Below are 22,899 nucleotides of genomic sequence, written 5' to 3' on the forward strand. Positions count from 1 at the left end.
CCCCTTTTTGATGTGAAACCTTTACTTAATTTATTTTAAAGTAAATGTAAGAATAACTTTTATTTTGGTAGTTATTTTTTAATGAACACTTACTGGGCCAATGCAACTCGGGTTTACTTGATTACCCATGCATCATTTATTAAAAGAGCATTATTATTATTATATTTTTTTTTTCTTTGCTCTGCTTCATATTTGGCTGTATTATACTATATAAGCAATTAAAGCCCGGTGTATCAAATATGATACTCAACAAAAATATCATATGCAAACTTTTTACATTTTTATATTAAAGCAAAAATATTTAGTCCATTTTGTCTTAACTGTATTCATATATTCAGGCTTTGCATGCTTAATATACTTTGATTTTTGCCAATTTACTTCTAAGATTGTTCTTAATTTGATCATGATAATTGATTTCAGTTAGGGTTAGAATGAACTCGATTAATAGAATGTAAAAAAGGTGTCTGTTGGGTCTGTAGATTAATGTAAAAGTCATTTATGTGTACAGTAAATATGGTTACAATGCTGCAAACTGTTGCAGTTAACTGCTGAAATAAGTGAATGATTGAATGAATGTTATTTGCAAATGGTCAAATAATCCTTAATATATACCATTAATTAAAATGATCACATATAATAAATAGATTATCCATATTTACTACCATCAATATTCCAATAGATCTGATTTTCCTTCTCAGTGTAGCTGAAATTATGAACAGTTTCTTCACATACGTTACCGGTTTAATCCAATGGAATGAAAATCTCACAAATAAGATCTCTGTATTTTATTGTTTTTCTCTCTCCTAGATATCAGTGAGAATAAATGAAGAGCAAAACAATTTCTTCTACTTTTCAGCGTTTTCTTCCAGAGAAACAGACCTCAGTGACCTCACATGTTTCCTCTAGAGATTCAGAAGTGTTACAGTTCTCCACAATGTCTCACAATGAGCTCTGAAATGTAGAGATACAATCAAGTACAAGTCTGCAATCTGAGATTTCAGTTTGAGGCCAAATAGTTTGAGCTATGCTGCTCGTAATAACCGTGCTGTTCTTTACTGTCAACAATTGTTTCACTTCAGTCTATTATTTCTCTGAAGGAATTTTAGGAGAAACATCTAAGATAACATTTATACAATGAAACACGAGACCTCAGTTATGTCTCTTGAGCTATGAAATCTTCCTCTGGGTACCATTCACTCCTCCCTTAAAATGCCTGGCATTCCAAGAGAATTCCAGAAATTCCCTAGAGTCCATCAAAGGGTTTCACTCTATGCTCTGAACACACATATTCACAGCTGATCCTGTGCAAGTAGGCCGATTTTATTGACATTACAGTTACACTATTGCTTAATACCGGGAAATCACAAACAAACTCTGGCAAGAAATCTTTTCTTGCAGAGAGATATTGATCAAGTAATCCAAAAAGATTCTATCCCATGGATAGGCAAATGCAAACACAGAACTTTAACTGTTACAGAGAAAAAGCACAACGAGGCTCTGTCAATGGCTAATTATCCAAATAGTTAATAGAGCTATTTAGTCATTCAAGTCCTTTTGTTGAGCTGTTGAATGGTTTACGGTCATTCCTTTTATTTATGACTAGGAGTGAAGGAATTCATGTGCTTTTCTGTTCTTATCAGCCAATCGAAGGCAAACATGGCCTACTTTAAATTGTATAGGGTGCCAACAGGCCAAGACTAAACGATCATCGGTCCTGTTTTTCTTCAAGAGACGAATATAGTGACTCACTGTGTCAACACATAATGTAGCGGCACTCTTTGATCTCAGACTTGTGTCCTGCTGTACTGTTTCCTGTTGGACGATCTTACACATTTTATAGCTACAATTTAGCAATCCAGTCACTGAAATCAGTGTTTTCATTAAAGGAACAGTTTAACAAATTTGTGCATATAAATGTATTTTTCATACAAAATATTGTATGTATTCTTTATGTTTTGACCTAACAAGACTCTACTTGTATATAATATATTGCTTGTTTGCAATGAAGGTTGGGAGTTATTAACTAATTTCTGTACCCACTGCTGCTTTCATGTCACGTGACAAAAGAAAAAATGACTCAGACCCGAAAGACTTGAGAGATCGTATCTCTTTCTTCTACAGAACCTATTGGATGGTGCACATGTGCGGTCAACACAAAATAAACAAATCCCTTGCTGAGACAACTCGTCGTTCCGAGTCATATTAAAGATTCATTCAAGAATGACTGTATATGGCCATATATATCAACAGACCAGAACCCAATCGAGATGGTTTAGTGGTGAGCTGGACCGCAGACAGAAGGCAAAAGGGCCAACAAGTGCTAAGCATCTCTCGGGGAACTCCTTCAAGACTGTTGGAAGACCATTTCATATCGAGAGTTCATATCTCTTTAAATGAGACATATAATGCCGCTTTTTACAATATTTTATACAAGTCTCTGGTGTATCCCCAGAATGTATCTGTGCAGTTTCAGCTCAGAATACTCCACAGATCATTTATTATATTATTTTGAAAATTCCTATTTGGAGTGGAAGCAGAAACACACTGTTCCCTCTCGAGCTTTCACAAGACACCACGGAGACATTTCTCCATTATGGGTGTATAATTCATAGAGCAGCTCTTTTTTTCTTTATGTGAAAGGACAGCTATCTTTAAATAAAGGCTTTGTAGCTAACCAGCCTATTATTCAGCCTAATAGATGACCAGCAATTGCAACTAATAACTTATTACTCACCTATATAGATATTATAATAGCATGTATTTAGGGAATTATTTCTTCAATAGAGTGAAACAGAGAGGATGGGTGAGGAAAATAGTCTGTTCAGTGATCAGAAAAAAGGTGAAAAAAAAAGCCCAGAAGCTTAAAAGGCTACCTGTAGCATGTTCTTGTCCCCCTTGCTAGGATTAATATGTAATCTCATCCACAGACACTGAAGCCCAGACATCATCTTCATCTCAAGATCAGACTCTAGGGTTTTTATTTGCTCTCCTCACATGAGGAGGCTGGGAGCAATCAAATGTGTGTTTGTAATGAGAGGCAGTGTCGGGCCTCTCGGCGTCATTCTGATCTTTGCTCTTCAGGCCGTGGACGCTAAAGACACAAAGGACATATGAGCTTCTTGTGCCCAGTAAAGGAAGGTTACATTGAGATACTTTTATTGTATAATTGGATGAAAAGCTCTTGCACAATGTTGTCAGAGTGCATTGATCCGATATGAAGTCAAAAGCTCCTCAATAACTTAAAAACTAAATTCAAGGAAAATGAGACTTACTGTGAAACTATGCTGTCTGCTAATTCAACCCACTGACCAGTGATCCCCATGATTTTGCCAATTAAGACATGTTCCTGGATCAACATCTTTTGTTGATCCTGGATCAACATTATTTTAAAATATAAGAAATCAGAGGGAAATGATAGCTGATTAACAAGGGTGTAGAAGCACCTAACCTCTATTGTAAGCCTAAAACAGATATTTCCTGATAAGTTATATCTCAATTTTGATCGGTTGACTGGAATGTTGTTCCAGGATCAACAAGGATGTTGATCCAGGAACATGTTGTACTTGGTGAAATCACGCTGGCCACTGACCACTGTCCATTAGATTTCAAAGGCAGCGAGACCAAAAGCAAATGGCTTGCAGTACTTTTGACCGTATTTTATAAGTGTAAGCACTGAAAAATGGAGGTCAGAAAAATACAGATCATATTTATTTTGCGTTAGCATGAAGCTCCAGTTTCACAAAACTTGAATTACACTTATGTGTAACAGTAAAATGCTGCAAAAAAAATTCTTAAACTTGAAACACAATTTTTACCTTTATAAAGCTTCTCTTGCGCATGCAAATTTAATTTACACTTACAGTCTCATGTACACTTCCACAACTCTTACCCTTGCATTTGCAAATCTTTTAGGCATTGTTTTACCTTCATACAGAACAGTTAGCATGTTTTGCTCAAACTATAGCAATGGCATTAGAACTGGTACACTGTTGTGGCTTGCAAATTCAAACTGACGGGTCATTCTTGAATGAATCTTTAATATGACTCGGGAACGACGAGTTGTCTAAGTAAGGGATTTGTTTATTTTTTGTTGAATGAATTTGGTAATAGAGATGTAATAAAGAGTTGATTAACTTTATCTGTATGATGAGGAAAATCACTTTGATAATCCCTAAATATAACAAAACATTTCAAGATACTGAACTAATCAATCAATCTTTTCCAGTACAGACTGCATAGCCTTTTGCCCATGGGGCTGTCAAGTGATGAACGAACAACTCGAACCCAAGGACTCAAGAGGTCAATTAATAATTTATCTTTCCAGTAAAGACTGCTTTCATTTAACCTTACGGAGATGTGACATGACAAAAGAACGAATGACACACAAACTAGGGAGGTGGGGTAAACAAATAGACTGCACAGTCAGTTTTTTATAATTTGAAAGAAAAAAAGTGAAAGTGACGTGACATACATCCAAGTATGGTGACCCGTACTCAGAATCCGTGCTCTGCTTTTAACCCATCCAAAGTGCACACACACACAGCAGTGAACACACACACACACACTGTGAACACACACACACACACTCGGAGCAGTGGGCAGCCATTTATGTTGTGGTGCCCGGGGAGCAGTTGGGGGTTCAGTGCCTTGCTCAAGGACACCTCAGTCGTGTTATTGCCAGCCCAAGACTTGAACCCACAACACTAGGATTAGGAGTCAAGCTATCTATCCACTAGGCTACGACTTCCCAATACCCGTGTTTCCACTGTCGGGCCAGTGCGAGCCAGGGCTTAAAACGGGCCGGGCGGGGCTCATAGCCTCGGGCCAGTAGCACCGAGGCCAGAATAGCACAGCGTTTCCACAGAAATATATATATAGATTTTTTTTTTTTTTACGCTTAAGCGTTATGAAAATAGCCCGTTTATTCAGTCAAGTCTGTTTCTGTTTATTTGTAACCACAGTAGAATATAAGTCACATTTAAAAATGAATGATAATATATCTATTTTTATAAAAGCTCCTGAACAAAAACCATTATTATATTTTTATGATAGGCTATGTGGAGCTAAACTCTCAAGACGAGACTTATGACAGATAATATAAGTTACTAAATAAATACACGATTGTGATAGAGAATAAGAAGCTTTCGTCTGAATTCTCCAAGTTGTCATATTTGCCATGTTTACTATGGTAATGTTAATCCCTAGAGTGCACAGTTTTTTTTATTGTTTATAAATATTTCTGCCCTGTATGGTGATTTTAATCCACATCAGATCACACGCACTAGCACACCCGCTTTAAGCTCGACAGTGGAAACGTGGCTAATGACTTGGCCTTGGTTGCATTATAGTTATAGCATTATAGTTTATATAATGTGATCAATGTTTGCATAAATAGATGTGTTTGGAAATTTGGAAACGAACATGTAACATTTTAATTATATTCTACTGAAATGAACGAAACGACTTGTAAAAGGATTCAGTAAAAGTCAGTAAAATGATCCGAACTTCCCATCACTATGCCGTGAATGGAAGCTTACAGATCCCTTTGCAACGACACTAGGGGAGCAAAATCAGATGCACTCTTTTTTATAGACACTTGCAAAAAAGTCTTACTAAAACAAAATTACTGGGTTAATTTCTTTCCTCTTTTCTTTGGTTGGTAGATGAACCTGGGACCTGAAACCTGTAAGAGTCAGATTTTCATGATATGTCACCTTTAATATAAACATGCCAATTTTGACGAACGTTGTGTTTTTATTTTCTCTACTCTACATAATTTGATTTTACTTGCATTACTAATAAGCCTTTACTGTCCCAGGGATATCAATCCAGTTAAAATTATTTTTACCACTATTTAAAGTACTTAAAAAAATATTCATAATGACAAAATCATCCTTTAATTCTTTAAAGCAAATGTGATTCTAAAATGTCAACCCTGTTACCAAAATTTTGTATAGTAAGCTAATTATATGAAAAATGGATTTCAGTGGAAAATCAGCATATGAGAACAATGAGTTTCCGACAGGGCATTTTGACAATATCTGACATCAGGCAATCTTATCTGAGGAGCAAAGGATTGTGGGAGGGACAGCAGGCGGCAGCCTTCCTGCTCAGGACTCTCAGTGCATCTCGCTCACTTCAAAGACTGCAACTTCACAAAGCCTGACTTGTTTAAGACTTGCTCCGAAGCCCCTTTTGCACCCCCCCCCACTCACTGTCCCATAAAGAGAGTTTTAATGACTGTCTCACAAAGCATACTGTTGTACGAGCTCCGCACAATCATTGTCATTGAAAAGGGCTTGAACATTTAATTAAATCTATAAGCTTTGGTAAACAGTCATTTGGATTGAGCTGTTATCGAATTATGGGACTGTATTGACAATGAGTCTATGACCATGGCTTTTAGAGAGGTCAAACCCGAGTGCTGGCAGAGGAGGGCAAGTGCGGATTGCCCTGAATGCACTTGCCACATAAGCATTCATCCAATTCTAAAATTTGCCTGGGTCACCACTGATCAGCCAAAGCCTGTGCTAACGAACGCACTGGCCAGTGGTGCTCAGTCTCGCACCCCTGTGAAGAGCGGGGTTAATGAGGCCAGATTTTAGAGGCAGCCAGCATGCAGTCACTTTGAAGAAGCACTTGCATCCGCAGATACAGCAGGCCTACAACCATTATGAAAATAGCAAACTGTTGTGACAGTCCCCAACAGGGCTACTTCCTCAGATCCTCCATGTATCCACTTCCTCTTCTGAGCTGACTATTTTTGTGATGGCACCATGCCATACCCATGATAACAGCTGTTTTGTTATCGCAGCATACGCGATAAATGAAAGGAAATCATCCCAAAGGCTTCAGTGTCATTTCAGGGTTAATATGCAGCCACGGTTTGTGATGTCCTCCAATGAGGAGGGACGGGGCGGCTTTCCAGACATCTCCTGGCTCATCTCTCGAGTTGCTTTGCGATGAGGGTTGCTCTCCCTCAAATTTTGGTTGGTGACCTACTTTGGCTGCCATTCATATTGAGTAGAGAGAGAACCTTGGACATAGTTTTCATCTGCACAAAAGAGCGAATAATGGCCTGCTCTCACTGCTTCAGTTGTTCTGCATTTCTTTGAGGAAAGGGAGCGCTGGTGCCGCTCATCCTAAAAACTGAATGCTGCTCATGAGGAACTTTACTTCACACTTTATAGAAAAGAGCCATTAGTGGAGTTTGAAAACACAATTAACTATGCATGCCCAGGGAAAGGCAAGAGTAAGCATCCAAAATGACAGACAGAACCTCTCTTAGAAAACTACCTGTGTTTTCACTGATTTGAGAGTTGAAAATGATATTAGTTACTACATAACTTATCCACAGAAAAGCAACACAGACACCAATAATTATTGACAAATCTAACTAGTTTTGAGAACAGCTGTCTTCAAACCAGCTCCTGGAGACTGTTTGACACCTGATTCAACCCACCTGCCTGTGATTTATCAAGCTATTCTGAAGACATTAGTTATCTGGTTTAGGTGTGTTTAATTTGGAGATGGGACAAAACTCTGCTAGACAATGGGTCTCCTCATGTGAACAATGTGATTTATCTGCTAACTCTTGAAGCAAAAACTCTTGAAGACAGATGTTGCTACCTGTGATTTACAGCCGGCCGGCATATTCCACTGCTTATTTGCATAAAGTTGAGCATTCTCAACTTTTCAATACCCTCGGCACATTCTCTGGTTTGTTGATCATTTATTATAATGAAAGCAATCTAGTTTTGTGATGCATCAGTCTCAATCACCTGAGATGATGCCAGTATGGAGCAATAGGAAATGCATTGAATTGCACACTGGATCAATCCTCAGCATTCTGTTGGTGGAAAAGGCGCATGATAGATTGAGAGAAAATCTCTTTGGAAATTTCAGTTGCCTGCAGGCCTAAACTTTTCGAGCTCAGTAAAGTTGCCGAAGGCTCTACTGTTCTTTTTCCATCTCCAAATATATTTAGGGTGAATACAGATGCTACAGATATCATTAAAAAAACCTAGCAAGTTTACAGTCTTAGAAAACGGCTAGATAGTGTGTCATGTGGGGGGTCTACTTCTTATTCAGCCAATCACAACGCACTGGATATCTGGCTAATCAAAGCACACCTCACTTTTCAGACTGATAAAACTTGAAGAAAGCAGGGCATAGAGGAGAAACAATAATCTGTGGTAAATAATGCGTTTTTTAACCTTTTAACTGCATAAACACATTTCATTACACCATGCAATACATAAAATAATGTTCTTTTTAGCAGCATCATATGACCCCTTTAAAATATATATTACAATGGAAACCTGTTATTTTAAATCGGAATAATATTTCACAATATTACTGTTTTCACTCTATCTTTGATCAAATAAATGCTGCTTTGGTGAGCATAAGAGTCTTATTACAAAAGCATAAGAACGACACGATAATCCACCACTGGACATAGAGAAGACAGGAACGGAGATGAAAGTATCTTTCATTACTGCTCTTAGCAGGAGAGGCGATCACCCCATCTTAATGCACACACACCGCACAAAAGAGGGTTACTGCTCTGTTCGTTTTCCATTAATTAGGTTTAGCCTCTGTCAACCAAAATTGAGCTTATCTCTCAGTCCAGAATGTCCACAGCGTGGTCGCCAAAGCACACTATTCTCTATCAGAGAATTCAGGCTTAAAAGTCACGGCTCCATCATTCAGATGCCTGCCTTTTCTGCACGTCGCCGGTCGCCCCTCCATTTTGTTTCTTTGTGCTGCGATGGAAAGGAAGGCTGTGTGTTCCCCACTCATAACCGAGCTGTGTTAAAGCAGTGTGTCAGCACTGTTCTCTGCTCATAAACAGCTCTATCTTCTCTTTACACTATCTTTATCATTGTGTATCTAATAGGGGGTTATTATGAGCAGACAAAATAAGCGACAGCTGGGTGTGAATGTGTGAGTATGGGTTTAGTACGGGTTGGGGAGGATCAGTGTGGTTCAGTAGGGCAGAGCAGGCCCACTGGCAATGCAGCTGCAGCATTACTGGGTCACTGTGCCATCGTGTTATACGGCATCACTATTCTCTCTCTCTCTCCCTCCCTCGTGCTTTCTTGTTGGACATCACCCTTAAAAATGCCAAACTGTGCTGGCTAGTAAAGCGCTGTGCGATGTGGTCAGTGGGAGTGCTTTCTTCTTTTCTGTCAATGAAGGTGTCTGCAACCTCCAGGGTTAGGGAGAACTGGCTGGTTTGGTTCTTGTATGCGGCAAATACTAATGAAAAAAAAAAAAACACGTACAAACACTTTCCACTCAGAAAATGCTAGTACAAGTTTTGAAGTAGAAAGACTTTTTAATAATCAAGTCTGTTTTATTTACAACTGTTACGGTGTCATTCATTCGGTCATTTTGTCTCATCCAGTGATAAAAAAGTAAGCACGTAGCCTGTATATCTGCTGGCACAAGTGTTAGAACTCTACACACACCCACACGTAAGATCACACATTCATAAATTGGGTTACACAACTCTGTGTCCACAGCGCTGGTAAACGGTGAAGCGCTAGTGCAAATCCTTTCTGACACGTGAGTGTGCTCCTGACCTTATTACTACGCCAACAGCTGTAAACAGGCTTGTTTGTGTGAGCCATGCAAATGCGTGTACCCAAAACTCACGGCGTAATCGAAACATAACAGCAGGTCGATCATTTAAAATGAATCAGTCCTGTACTGCAACCCAGATAGTCTTACAAACAAATCATCATTTTATATGTGATCAACAGTAAGTAAACGCGACTTGTGTTTGAACGAGTAAGATTATCCAGAATGATTGACTGAGGGTGGCTGATGGGGTTGCTAAGGTGGTTTAAATGTTTTATGGGTTCTGGATTGTTGCTTTGGTGCAATGGTGTTTCAATGGTGTTCTAGTTGAGAGAGCATTACTAAAATGCTTCTATGGTGTGCTTGGTGGTTGCTAAGGCATTATTAGGTGCTATGAGTGGTTGTTATGTCATTAGTATGGTGCTCTGGGTGGATGCCAGGGCAATATTAGAATGTTTATAGGATATTTTTGGTGGCTGATAAGGCATTACTCGGGTGTTCTGGTTCTGATTGGCAAAGACATCACAGGTGTAAAAAAATTATTATTTTTTTTTTCTGAAATGCAGGTATCTAAAGCATTATTACGCTCTAAAAATTCAGCTTTGGGTCAAATATGGACTAAGCCAACTTTTGGGATATAAATTATATACAAATAAATTTAATCGCTGGGTTAGTCCCAATCTGACCCAAAGTTGAGTTGAAACAACACAGCTTTTCTTAGAGTGTATAGTGTTCTGGGTGGTTGCTGGGGCCTAATAGGGTGTTTCTAGGATATTAGGGCATCCAAGGCATTGTTAGGGTGCTGTGGGTGGTTGCAAGGGCATCACTAGGGTGTCCAATGTATTTTTAGATGTTCTAGGTAGTTACTATGGCATTAGTTCTGGGTGGTTTCTAGGAAATTAGGGTGTTTAGTGGCTAAGGCATCACTTGGGTGTAATGGGTCGTTGATATGGTGTTACTGAGGTTTTTGGCAGTTAATATTTAAAGTTATGGTATTTGTTTAAATCACTAACCATAAAGTATAAAAATCATCCATATAAACAATAACAATCTGAATTAATTTCACTGTCGATTTTGCTTATGATTGTAAAACTCCAAAATAATAATTTGTTATGCAAACTATCTTTGATCGGATGTGTCTGCTGAATGCGGATGTGTTTCCTATAATGGCTCATTCACTTCCTCATGTGCTTTTGTGTGTGGGTGAATGTGTGTGTGGGGGGAGCTCTGCCCCACGCAGGAAAACAAAAATAACCTTTAGATACATGTGAGTGGATTTAGCCCACGTTTCTCTCTTCCTCTCCCAATTCTAGTGCAATATGAGAAATGGAGAGGAGAAACAGACCAAAAATTAGGGAAAGGAGCAAAACCATTAAAATAAGGAGAATAATGATGGACCAAAAGTAGACAGAGATTCTTTTTTTTTTCAATAATGGCAAAGGGATTTGGAAAGTGGTTGGCCTGTGCACCTAAATCCATTCACCCGACTGTCCATCAAAATGGCACTGGCTGGAACACTCTGGCTGGCCTACATGTTATCACCTGGCTCACCTGTGTCTGCATTGTGCTCCTTGTATCAATTTCTAGCCTCAGGCCATTTGTAGCAGCGTCTAGGAGGAGAATCACAGTTCTCAGTATTACACTGTGAATACAGTGGTTTCATGTCGTAGCTGAAACCAGAGGTGTGTGAGGTTTCTGAGAGAGAGACGGGGAGAAGTCCCTTTTACACCTGACATTAACATGCATGTTGTATCTTGATAGTACATGGATATTACTGAGCTCCATTGCATTTACATATTGCATTTTGAGATACAATCTTAAAATGTAAAATGATATTTATGGGCGTTGTTTTCTTATGAATACTTAATCTTAAATACTAATAAAACAATTGAAAGATAACAAAATAATTTGCTGAATATAAATGTACAGGTACAGTTATTTAAGAGTCTATTTTATGGATTTTTTAAAAACTATATATATATATATATATATATATATATATATATATATATATATATACATATAAGGAGGATTTGCAGATGATTAATGTGTAACTGAGGATTTGCGGAGAGAAATTATACTTAATTTTAAGTGTAATAATAATTGGATATGATTAATTTAATCAGGTGATCAGATTGCAAGATCTATGTTTATATTGTCTTTTTCACATTGCAAGAAAAGAGCGATAAGGAGAACCAATTGGGTAAGACTAAAAAAAAACATGACACCCCAGTCTTACAGATAATTATTACTTGTAGCAGAACCCCTGTATGGCATCTTACTGATTTCGTTATATCCGGATAGTGAAAATTCATTCGCTTTAACTCATATTTGTGCAATATGGCCAGAATCCATCCCTGACCACCTCTGAATGTGGTTTCATTGATTCAATCACGATACGTTGTGACCTGGCTTTTAATGCAGGTAAATACGATTAAGTAAGGAGGCCAGAGAGCAGCCGCATGTGAAAGACATGCATCTGTTCACAATCCTCAGACAGCTTGAGCAGTGTCATAATTCAATTCACAGTATCTCTCCTCCATGCAGTAAACAAACCATTTTTCTAATCTGAAGATTGCAGTAAGACGCTTCAGTGTCTCCATGCGAAAGAACAAGAGGGCCATTGTGTGACTCATTAGTGGTCAGGAGAATGTGTGATAGGTGGTAGATAATAACATTTAAATAACAGATCCACCTTGTTTTGTGATACAAACTGCTGGGTTATTGAGAAAGGCTTGGCTGTCGCGGAATGAGCGCGCAAATACGAAGTAAACACTATTAGATGGCCAACAGTCGCCTCTAATGCAATATAGGACCTTCCGCTCAATGAATAGCTTGGTACTTACTGAGCCAGAAATGCCCTTGTAAATTTGATCTCACTCTCTTTAATGGCTAAATGGCCTATTTGCTGGAATTTGACTTCTGGAAATTCCCAGATACTGCTGATGCAGCCCGTTGTGGGTAGGTTACACAAAAAGGGAAAGCAAAAGCAGAAACTGACACAGCTGTGATGTGGCAAAAGCGAAAGTGAAAGCCACGCTTTGAGACTAAATGTCGCAATAATTTACTCATCTGAGGGATTCCCAGTGAATGTCTCGGCTCAGAAAGCACCTACCACGTGTCAGTTAGTTTGCAAACACAGGTGGGGTGTGTATCTGCTATAGGATCACGAGTACTTCTTGCTGTACGTGAGGGGACGGCAGGTGTTTTCCAGGGTCAGTGTCAATGCAGAACTAACATTTGCCAAGTGCTGGTGCACTGAAATACACCGTGTTGCTTTCAAGGGAACTGAAGGGAATGTTTGATGGATTAAAGTCCCTTGTTTAGGGACTCTACTGTTGGAAATGATGAAAAGTCCTGGCTTAAAGGGAAAATACACCAAAACATTTTAGATTAGGGAACATATACCTCTATAAAATCCTAATTTGCTGCTTATTGATAGTAAGAAAGATGGTTGTAGTAGTTAAGTTTAGGTATGAGCTAGGATCAAGGGATTTAGAATATGGTCATGCAGAATAATGCATTAATATGTGCTTTATAATAAACAGCCTACTAGTAACTAGTTAATAGTGAATAATCTTATAATCTAAAGCAGGGGTGCCCAACCCTGCACCTGGCGATTGAATGTCCTGCAAAGTTTAGCTCCATTCCTAATCAAACACACCTGAAGCAACTAATCAAGGTCTTCAGGCTCACTTAAAAATTAAAGGCAGGTGTGTTTGATTAGGGTTGGAGCCAAACTTTACAGGACAGTCGATCACCAGGAGCAGGGTTGGGCACCCCTGATCTAAAGGGTTAAGGAATATCTATTTATTTAAGAAGAAAAAAAAATATTTGTCATGTAGAGCACAAAAGAAGACATTTCAAAGAATGTTCATGCTGCATTTTCCATACACAAAATCATATAGTGACATTAGGCTGTTAAGCTCAATACATTATATATATATATATATTCTAAGTTGAAGGTAGATGAAACCTCTGCTTTATGTTTGGAGCTCACCAAAATTTAAAAGAGAAAATCTAAAAAGTTACTTGCCCCTATGTTGTTCAAAACCTTTATGACTTTGTTCTGTTGAACACAAAACATTATTAAACAACATCGACTTTCACTGTGCGAACAAAGAAAGATCCACATTTTTCTAAATGCCTTATTTAGGAACATTTTTGGTTGAACTGTTCTGTCCGATTCTGCAGATTCAAATTTAGTGTGTTGTCACTGATTACACAACACTTTTTATGTGATAAACTGATAAAAGATGTTTTAACTGCATCAAGTCCTGGAGGATGAGGAGCTGCACGTCGGGTCTCTGTTTCCAGACCAGATAGTTTATTATTGTGACACGCTAGTCAGGCCTCATATGAAACATCTAAGAAAACGTCCCAGAGCTGAGCGACCCTTTGGCCTTTGACCCTCCAGCACACTAAGGCTTAAAGCTAAAGTCAAAATTATTTTCTTGCCTTCATCTTTGCCTGAGTGGAACATCTGTCTCTTAAAAAGCCATGCCATATGCTGCAATTGTCTCCGGAGATTCTTATCTTGTCGTACTGATTCATGATGGCGGCCAGATTAAAGCAGCAGTCATGTTTTGGGTAAAGCAGAGTATGTTTAATGAGATTAAAGTCACCTCTGGTGTGGAAAAAAAAAATACTAAAATGGCACCATTCTTTTGCAACACTGAAATTTTCACAGCTGGCAAAACTGTTTCGTCAAATCTTTTGGTTAATAGGAAGAAGAAAAAGGGATGTCTGTGAAAACTTGTCGATTTGTGTGAAACTGTATTGAGTGAGTAATTTGTGATACATCGATTTATTAAGCAATACAATGTTACATCTTTCTTCTGGCTCTTTCTCTCTCTCCTTTCCCTCCCCTCATCCCAGCTTGTGATGCTCATCAGTTGCCTTCTGAATGGAGAACAATAGGGCCTTTTGAGGATATAAATCTCACTCTGTGTTCAGGCATGAAATCTGGGCAGCCACACAAAAAGGGCCATTGAGTGTTTTGAAGAAGAAAAAAAACAAGAAAGAGATAAGATGCCCCACAACGAATATAGCAGAAACCAGTCAACTGCCCCTAGGCCGTATCTTATAGAGAGAGAGAGATATGCTATTAAGCATCAGAAGTAGGCAGAGTTTGGAGTGGGTCACGTACCTCCTCTTGATGCCCTCCCCCGTGCTTTCACTTCCATCAGGGGCGAAGTTTGCTCATGTGCTGACTTCTCTTCCAGACGACCGAGTTTAAAGTGTAAGAGTGCTGTGTCTTCTGCTGAGTCATGGAGTCTTGCCCTTGATCTTATACAAAACAACATAACCTGTATGATTATCGTGGCTCAAATCGATCACACGCTAGATCTCATGATCCTGAGAGTGTGCTGTTGATTAGTCCCTTGTTGCATGCACGACGCACACAGACATGTTTTCGGTTATCTGCCCATCTACAGTTGCATCTCTTGCTGTGGATGGCATGATTCTCTCCACGAGCTTTACAAGATCTAAATGAAGAATTTTCCAATCTTGGATGCACTGAAAACTTGTCTTTCATCTTAATGAGAGTCGGTGGTTAACATTGTACATGTTTTACCTTTTTTAAGTCTTCTAATAAGGCCCTGTCGTTAGACTCTATTTTCATTTTTATTTATTTTTTCACAGTTCTTCCTTGTCTTGTGACTTGTGAGAGGCAGTTTAGATGTTTTAGTAGTACATCATAATGTAACTTTAGAAGTAAAAACTATTAATGTTTGATTCATTTTTATGAGTCAGTTCAAAGTCTTTCACACATTTGATCTTTGATCTCTGGCAACTTTTGTCATCACTCAAGAATATCACATTTCCGTGTAACATTAATCATATTTTAAAGATTTTTGGAATTAATAAATTAAAGGTTAAATAAATAAAATTTACACTACGGCAAGGTTTGGGGTAAGAAAGACATTTGTTTATTTATTTTTTTAGGAAATTAATAGTTTTATATAACACAAGGATGCAAAAATGTATAGCCTATCGGAAGTGACAGTGAAGACATCTGTAATAAAAGATTCATATTTAAATAAAATGCAGTTAAAACGTTTGAATCATCAAAGAAAACTATTAATAGTAATGATGCTGAAAATTCAATGAGAAAAATTGTCATTTTAAATTGTAATCATAATTCACAATAGTACAGTACATTTGATCAAATGTAGCCTTGGTGAGTATAAAAGACAGAATTAAAAAACATTGAAAAATCTTTCTGATACCACAATTTTTTTATGTGTTGCTCTGTTTTTGCATCGAAATTAAAAGAAGTAACAGCACATGAGAAACATGCCTTGATTGTGCTTTAGTTCTTACATGACACATGTAACAAAAGACTGATAAATATTGAGATATCGCCACTGAGATGGGCAGCACATCACCAAGCACCAAGGGGGATCTGGGAAACTCAGAGGAATTTGAACTCAATTGACCTAAAGGTCACAGTGGTTACCACTGAGACTACCAAAAAAACTCTGCTTTGGTTGGGAACAATCCTGTGAGACTTGAATGTGTCATTTCTTCTTTCCTTGGCAAATTTCCCCCAGTGTTCCCTGCGCTGGACAATGTGATATCAGCATCCAATCCAGTTACAGTTGAGTCCATAATGCTGTAGGGCAACCAACCCCCGCATTCAGACCATCATCCTCCTCCTCTCTCGCTCCCTGCTGTGGTCAAAACAGTCACAGAGCTCAACGGTAACTGAAAACCTCTTCTCACCTGCCCTGCCCGGACTGATGGGCCTATCACTGGCATATCAACACACCCATTGACATTCATATGCGAGATGTTGTTCCTGCAGGAGCTATTTGTTGTCTGGCCGTGCATCTCCACAGGGATTGAAACACCCAGCCAAAGAAGAGTCTCTGCTGTATGGAAGGTGTGAACTGCAGGCCTCACTGTGGAGGACACCGGCCATTTACTCTTCCCTCCAGCTTTCGAATGATCTGGCTACAATAAAGGCCTTTCAGCCGTTAGGAAAGGGGAAAGCGAGAGTCTGACGCATGGATGATGAGGTGATGTGTCCTGACCCGTCATCAAGAAAATGAACCACATCACAAAAGCTCCAGGCACAAGAAAACTCCCCCCTCCTTCTCCTCACTCCATCACACCCCAACCCCCCAAGCCTTTCCCTGGAGAAGAAGAGGAGACTGTTTCAATATATGAGCTTATTCATTACATTCTCTCATCTGACACACATACAAAAAATGTATTCTGCCCCGATCCCCCTCCCTGAGGTTCTGGACATTCTGAGAAAGTGGCGAGATGCAGATGCGGCGAAACATTCTTCATGAGCGTTTGCATGCCTCGCATTCCTCCACAAACAGTTTAGACTTTGTCATTTACGAGGCCGAAGAGAAAAAAACAAGAGGGGTACGTGACGAGAGGAGAAAGAGAATGAAAACTGGGATAAAGTTTAATATGTATGATATGTATCGGGGAAACCTTGGTGGCACTTTGAGAAGATCTGATTATCAATATAAACAGTGAAAACCGATAAAACAGTGTTAGATCTTAGCCTCAAAATGGGTCACAGGTCTGTTCTCCTTGCAGATAATAAAATGAATTAACCATAAAGTCATACAGACAGGATCATAAATTATATCGGTTTATAAACTTTTAAAAGGGAGGAGACATCTCTTCTCATAGCTTTTCTTAATGCCAAAGGTCACGAGTCCAATCAAAGTTTATGGTAGTTTGGTGCAAATTCTTGTTACTTATTAATGTGGCTAACAGGAAAACATTGTTTGCTGCAGTATTTATTCACTGCGTTACACTTGTAAATCACACTTTTGCAGTTGATTATTCACATTTATGCTTATGTCATGCTATGCAGTTCATTGTAAAACATAATACATTTCAACACTTCATGCAAATTAATTTTTTTTTATACATGCATTGATTTCTAGTTCAACACTCAAGTGAGCTCATGTATTACTATATCGGCCGTAAATATTGTTAAAAATATCATTATACATAATCGATATGAAAAATGAAAATAAATCATTAAATTGCATAAGCCAGAATGTAAAAGTACAGTGTAAAATGTTATCTAACAGTTAATTCAGTCTATTCACTATTGACCATGAAAGGTTTAATGAAGCATACAGGTTGTTTATCAGAGAAGTAGGTGAAAGCATGCACTGATATTATTAATCATTAAATAGTGTGGTCTTGCAGAAAGTCAATCGAGTATAATGAACTACAGGCACATTCACCAGTCCTAAATGCTGTAGTTTTAGAGTATAATTCAATGGGTTCAATTAAACTGAAGCCCCATTGCTCTGAGTAACCAGACAATTCAACAAGTCACACCGTCGGTTCCATCTTCTTTCAAGTTTGATGCCATTTTTTATTTCTATGGACCTAATGCGAAATCAAAAGAGGTGGGACACCGACAGCTCAATAAGTGGGCGGGGCCGTGTTTCAGATTGGTTGGCGTTACTGAGACACGCCCATGGGCGGGGTTTTGGGTTATCTTGAAGCGCTGTTCACTAGGACTGGTAATAGTAGGTCGCCCTCGACGCTCACGGGTGGAAGACAAGAGTGGATCATCTCAAGGTTTCCTTATTAAAGGGGGGAAAAAATCAACAACTTTCCTGCGCCTTTGGATGCACGTTACGCCCGTCGGTCTGGATTAATTTTCTCCCCACCTACCTGAATTTGAGTTGTTTTTCATTTACTTTAAAACCACATCAAGAATAATGGGATCCCAGGCATCAAAGGGAGGAGTGGCTGTGGAGGGGAAAGCCGCCGATGCTGACCCGGCTGCCGCCAAGACTAACGGACAGGTAATACATCTCCATCTGCGACACACCCACATCCGACCAACAAGTGCTTCACAGAGAGTTACAAAAGCACAGCCAGCGATTTAACCATCGAAAAACAGAGAAGGCGGTGATTTGTAGTGAAAAATAAAGATATGCTAGTTTACCATTCATTCATTGTCGTATTTCTCAATTCATGTCTCGCGGCACGCGACTTCAATGGAGAAGCATTACGCAAATCACACTACTTTAGGCTGATCAGACACGGTTTTCTGTCTCGCACTCAAACGGACATTTTTTTCTAAACGTTTTCACGATTTATTTCCGTCTTTAACGTCCGTTTCTAGCGCTCGGGGACGGTCGGTGTTGTTGCCATGCGATCTGTGTAGGAGGATGCTGCACGTACTCTGCATGCATGGGTTAACAGCAGGGGGTTGCGATCAATTTGGTTCTAATTGGAGTTTTAGAACATAATATGTTGCTTTTAAGCGATTTCCCCTTTTTATTATTTTTATTTAGAATCCCGTACATTCAACTAGCTACATTTTCATGTTTTTGTTCAGTTTATCATTTATTTAACTATTTCTCTCACTATCTCTCTCTCTCTTCACAGTCGTAATATTTAATCACATTCTGCTTTATTTATTTATTTTCTCCTGTGAAGCGCGTGGAGTCTTCATTTGTAGACGCTCGGGCTTTAAAGTCTAGACACTGAGGCGAGAGTCCACGTTTGGTCATCATTTTGGGGGTTTGTGCGATTAAACCCCATTCTTATCAATGAGTGTGCTTATATTTTATGTTACTTTTTTAAATCGACGTTTGTATGTTTGTGATTCCGTCGTCGATGGTTAAATAGTGAATGAAGCTGAATGAGATGAGCTCGATCTCAGTCTTTTGTTCCAGAGCTGCCGTCTGTCTCGCTCGGCATTGTGTGTGAGTTGCGCGCGTCTCTATCGCCCTCGCTCGGCGGTGCGCGCTACTGCAAGGCGTCACCTCGAAGACATGTATTATTATTTACGTGACGAGTCACTGATGTGTCCGTCGACGATTCAAGGAATCCCCTGCTACATATATACTAGACCCGTAGTAAATTTCCACCCGTGTTGGTTTGTGTTGCATTATTAAAATGAAAATTTCATTTTTCTTTCTCAGGAGAACGGCCACGTTAAGACCAATGGTGACGTCTCTGCCAAAGCAGAGGGAGACGCCGCCACCACCAATGGTTCTGCGGAGGCAGCCAAGGAATCTGAGGCTGGAGCCGGCGACGCCATCGAACCTGCACCCGCCGCCGAGGGAGAGGCTGCCAAACCTGAGGGCGAGGCCACCAAGGAGACCCCCAAGAAGAAGAAGAAGAAGTTCTCCCTGAAGAACTCCTTCAAATTCAAGGGCATCTCACTGAAGAAGAACAAGAAGAGCGCCGAGGTGAAGGAAGAGGCCGTTGCTGAGGCCGCCCCAGCCGCCGAAGAGAAGCCAGAGGAGAACGGGGCAGCCGCTGAGGAGAAAAAAGAGGAGGAGGCCAAGGCTGAGGAGACACCCGCCCCGGCAGAGACCCCCAAGGCCGAGGAACCCGCTGCCAAGGCTGAGGAACCTGCTGCCCCCAAGGAAGAGGCTGCTGCAGAGCCCACAAAACCAACAGAGGAGACCAGCTCAACACCCGCACCATCCGAACAGAAGGAGTGATTGTACTTCACAAAGGACTTTGTGAACTGTTTTTCCAAGAAAAAAATATATATTTATATATATGTGTATATGTATACATATGTATATATACATGGATATATGTATATGTATATATACACATGTATGTGAAAAAAAAGACTCCTCGTGCCACTTTCTTCAAGATTAATAACAAACGACAGACTAGATTCACTAGTTCACTTCCCTGATAATGGCTCAAAGATGTGGAAGGCCGAAACCTCTTGGAAGCGGGATGTCAACGCAAGAGTGAGTTGAGGATGGGATCAAGGAGGAGCATCTTTCAAGCCCAAATAGATGCGACTATACCCCTGAATTGTGCAAGATCCAACATCACCACATATAATGACTGTTGAGAAAAAAAAAAGGAAATCGAAAAAGACTTGCCAACTTTCTACATTCCTATATTTTAACCCAAATTTAAGTATTTTGTGGTGTATAGAGAACCATTTTAAATATCCAGAAGGCTTTGTCTCGTTTGTTTGAAACCGCATTTTAATTTTCATCTTGGCTTTAAAATAAAAACAAAAACAAAATAAAAACACATTTGAGCTTGCTATGTTCACATTTGAAGTTTTAAAAGAAGCAGAGTTGTTATGTGTTAAATGTGAGCCTTGATCTGCTTTTTGGTCTCTGTAAATACATTTGACCAATTTTGTTCTTTATTTTGCTAATGTTTAAAGATGTTACTGGTTTTATTGTAAAGTTGATAATGGTAAATAAATGTTGGTTACCTACAGATGCTCACTTTGTGTGTGTCCTTCTTCACACTGGCTGTTTTCCAAGGTAAAGCCCCCCAGAACATGTTCATGTTTGGTCACATGTCACTCATAAGCCACTTTACCTACATTTAGACATGTACAATTAATCCACTTGGGAAAATAGAAAACATCTTCTTCATACTTTGTGACATATAGAGACATATTCAGTGATGTGGCAATGTTTAAACAGAGTAATGTATGAAATTAACTTCAAATAAGAATATCTTAATGTAAGACTGGAGCACCAAAGAAAAAGCATAATTCACCTGAGAAATGTGTATAGTAGACTGGTAAAAAATATCTAATTAAATAATCAATAGTCTCTTGTATTTCATTACATGCTCATGCTTCAAATTTCATTCATGGTTCACTGAAGCTCAGACGAGAACATTTATTTTTATTATTAATTATGTAAAAATCAGTTTTAGAAATTAATTTGCATTTTCCTTCCGAAATAATTGACTTGTGAAGAATTGTAAGCAAGGAATGGTAGCTGAGGCATCAGATGATAGACCGATTCATTAACGAAAGTAGACGTGTAAATTAATAAATTAATGGCTTACCGTGCAGATTTTTTCCCCTACCCGTTCTTGAATGAGTAACTATCACATTTTAAGTAAAAAAAAAAAAAAAAAAACGTCTTTTTTTTTCCGTCTGTGTCTGGATGCCAACAGATTTCTCGCTGGAGATCAGGGGATCAAATATAAACATATGGCGCCATCATGTGTTGAATTGAAGTATTACAGTCACACTTGCAACATATTCTAGTTTCAGATGAGCTACACACAGGCGACCTGTGGACAAAGTGTAAATGTTTAGAAGTATTTATTGCACTTAGTCTTAAGTTTCTGATAAATGGGTGTTGTATTGCATCTCTCTTCTGACAAACACTCCTGTCAAATGTGTGTTTAGAGGCACCATTACTAATAAATTTTTATTGCCCTGTGGATGATGCTTTCTGTGCAGACAGTCTTATTTAAGAACTGAATTAAAACATTTAACCCTCTGTCTGTACCTTTTTGGACTTTCTTTTTTATCTTCTTTCCTCTCTGTATAAACAAGTTCATAATTGAATAGGACTATACAGCATCTGGCCTAAGTCATTCTAAAATAATTTGGCTTAAATAAATAGGAAAAACATATCCGAGAGTGTATTGATTTATCTATATTCAAATTACTCGAAACCAACAATTTAGGGTTACTTTTAATGTGATTTAATTACTTAAATGAAAAAACAAACCCCTGCTACAGCACTGCACAAAAATAAAATAAAATAAATAAATGCTCATAATAAGAGTTACTTTATTTCATCATTACATGTCATGTGCAGAAATGTATTAATGTCTAGCCACACACTTTTGACACTGACAGGTTAGAAGTTGTTTCACTTTGAAAGAGACTCATGGCAAAAAACATTACTTTGCTGTATAAACTTGGCCTGTGGATCTGTGGAAAAAAAAAATAACCTTTGGTATAATTTCTCAAAATATCTGATCAACCCCTGACATTTGAATTGTTATTCAGATAAGTAGCCAGTCATTTAACCATGTGTTTTTGGAAAGCTTTTGTCTTTTAAACGCATTACAATGCACAAAATCAGTGTAATTCATACTGCAGTAGTGTTGTAAAGTTATTTTATGTTTTGTGAACTGATAGTGTATTCTGCTTCAAAAATGTCCACAAATGCACCTTTGCGATATCTTTTGCAGACAGCAATTCATGCTTCTGAATTTTGGGACAAAATCACCACTCAGACTATATATATATATTATATATATATTATTGTCTGCGATTAATCACATTGTTATGCCCAGAACTAATAATGCATTCAAAAATAGTGTATTGTACTTTTTTTTTTTTTCATTTAAAAGTATAGGCCTACTGCTCTATGAACAAAAGTGCGATAACATTTGGTTTGCAAAAAGTAGCTTTTTACAGCAGTGTTCCTTTTACACAGTAGCTGTTAAAATATTTATTGTAGCCTAAATCTCAACTTAATTTTATTAAATTAAATATAAAAAAAGCTATTTTTCCACTGCCAGGACATTAACTTTTTTATAGAAAATATTTTATAGTTTGTT

At 38.6% G+C, this 22,899-nt stretch overlaps 1 protein-coding gene and 1 long non-coding RNA gene across 2 annotated transcripts; one reads left to right on the top strand and one right to left on the bottom strand.

The window, feature by feature from the left end:
- Nucleotides 1-18,101: 18,101 nt before the first annotated feature.
- LOC127979345 (MARCKS-related protein 1-B-like) lies at nucleotides 18,102-20,796 on the top strand. The gene is made up of 2 exons (XM_052584718.1): nucleotides 18,102-18,386; nucleotides 19,515-20,796. The coding sequence occupies exons 1-2, from the start codon at nucleotides 18,300-18,302 to the stop codon at nucleotides 20,040-20,042; spliced, it is 615 nt and encodes a 204-aa protein (XP_052440678.1). The 5' UTR covers nucleotides 18,102-18,299; the 3' UTR covers nucleotides 20,043-20,796.
- On the bottom strand, nucleotides 18,244-18,730 carry LOC127979347 (uncharacterized). The gene is made up of 2 exons (XR_008158777.1): nucleotides 18,530-18,730; nucleotides 18,244-18,432 (listed from the first exon to the last, which is right to left on the bottom strand). It is a non-coding gene; the product is annotated as an uncharacterized LOC127979347 (long non-coding RNA).
- Nucleotides 20,797-22,899: the final 2,103 nt, after the last annotated feature.

Source organism: Carassius gibelio, chromosome B19 (genome assembly GCF_023724105.1).
Source record: "Carassius gibelio isolate Cgi1373 ecotype wild population from Czech Republic chromosome B19, carGib1.2-hapl.c, whole genome shotgun sequence".
Taxonomy (NCBI): domain Eukaryota; kingdom Metazoa; phylum Chordata; class Actinopteri; order Cypriniformes; family Cyprinidae; genus Carassius; species Carassius gibelio.

Coding starts and splice junctions, on each gene's coding strand:
- LOC127979345 (XM_052584718.1), top strand. CDS start 18,300: ATGGGATCCCAGGCATCAAAGGGAGGAGTGGCTGTGGAGGGGAAAGCC. Junction 18,387..19,514: donor CCGCCAAGACTAACGGACAG/GTAATACATCTC, acceptor TTTCTTTCTCAG/GAGAACGGCCACGTTAAGAC.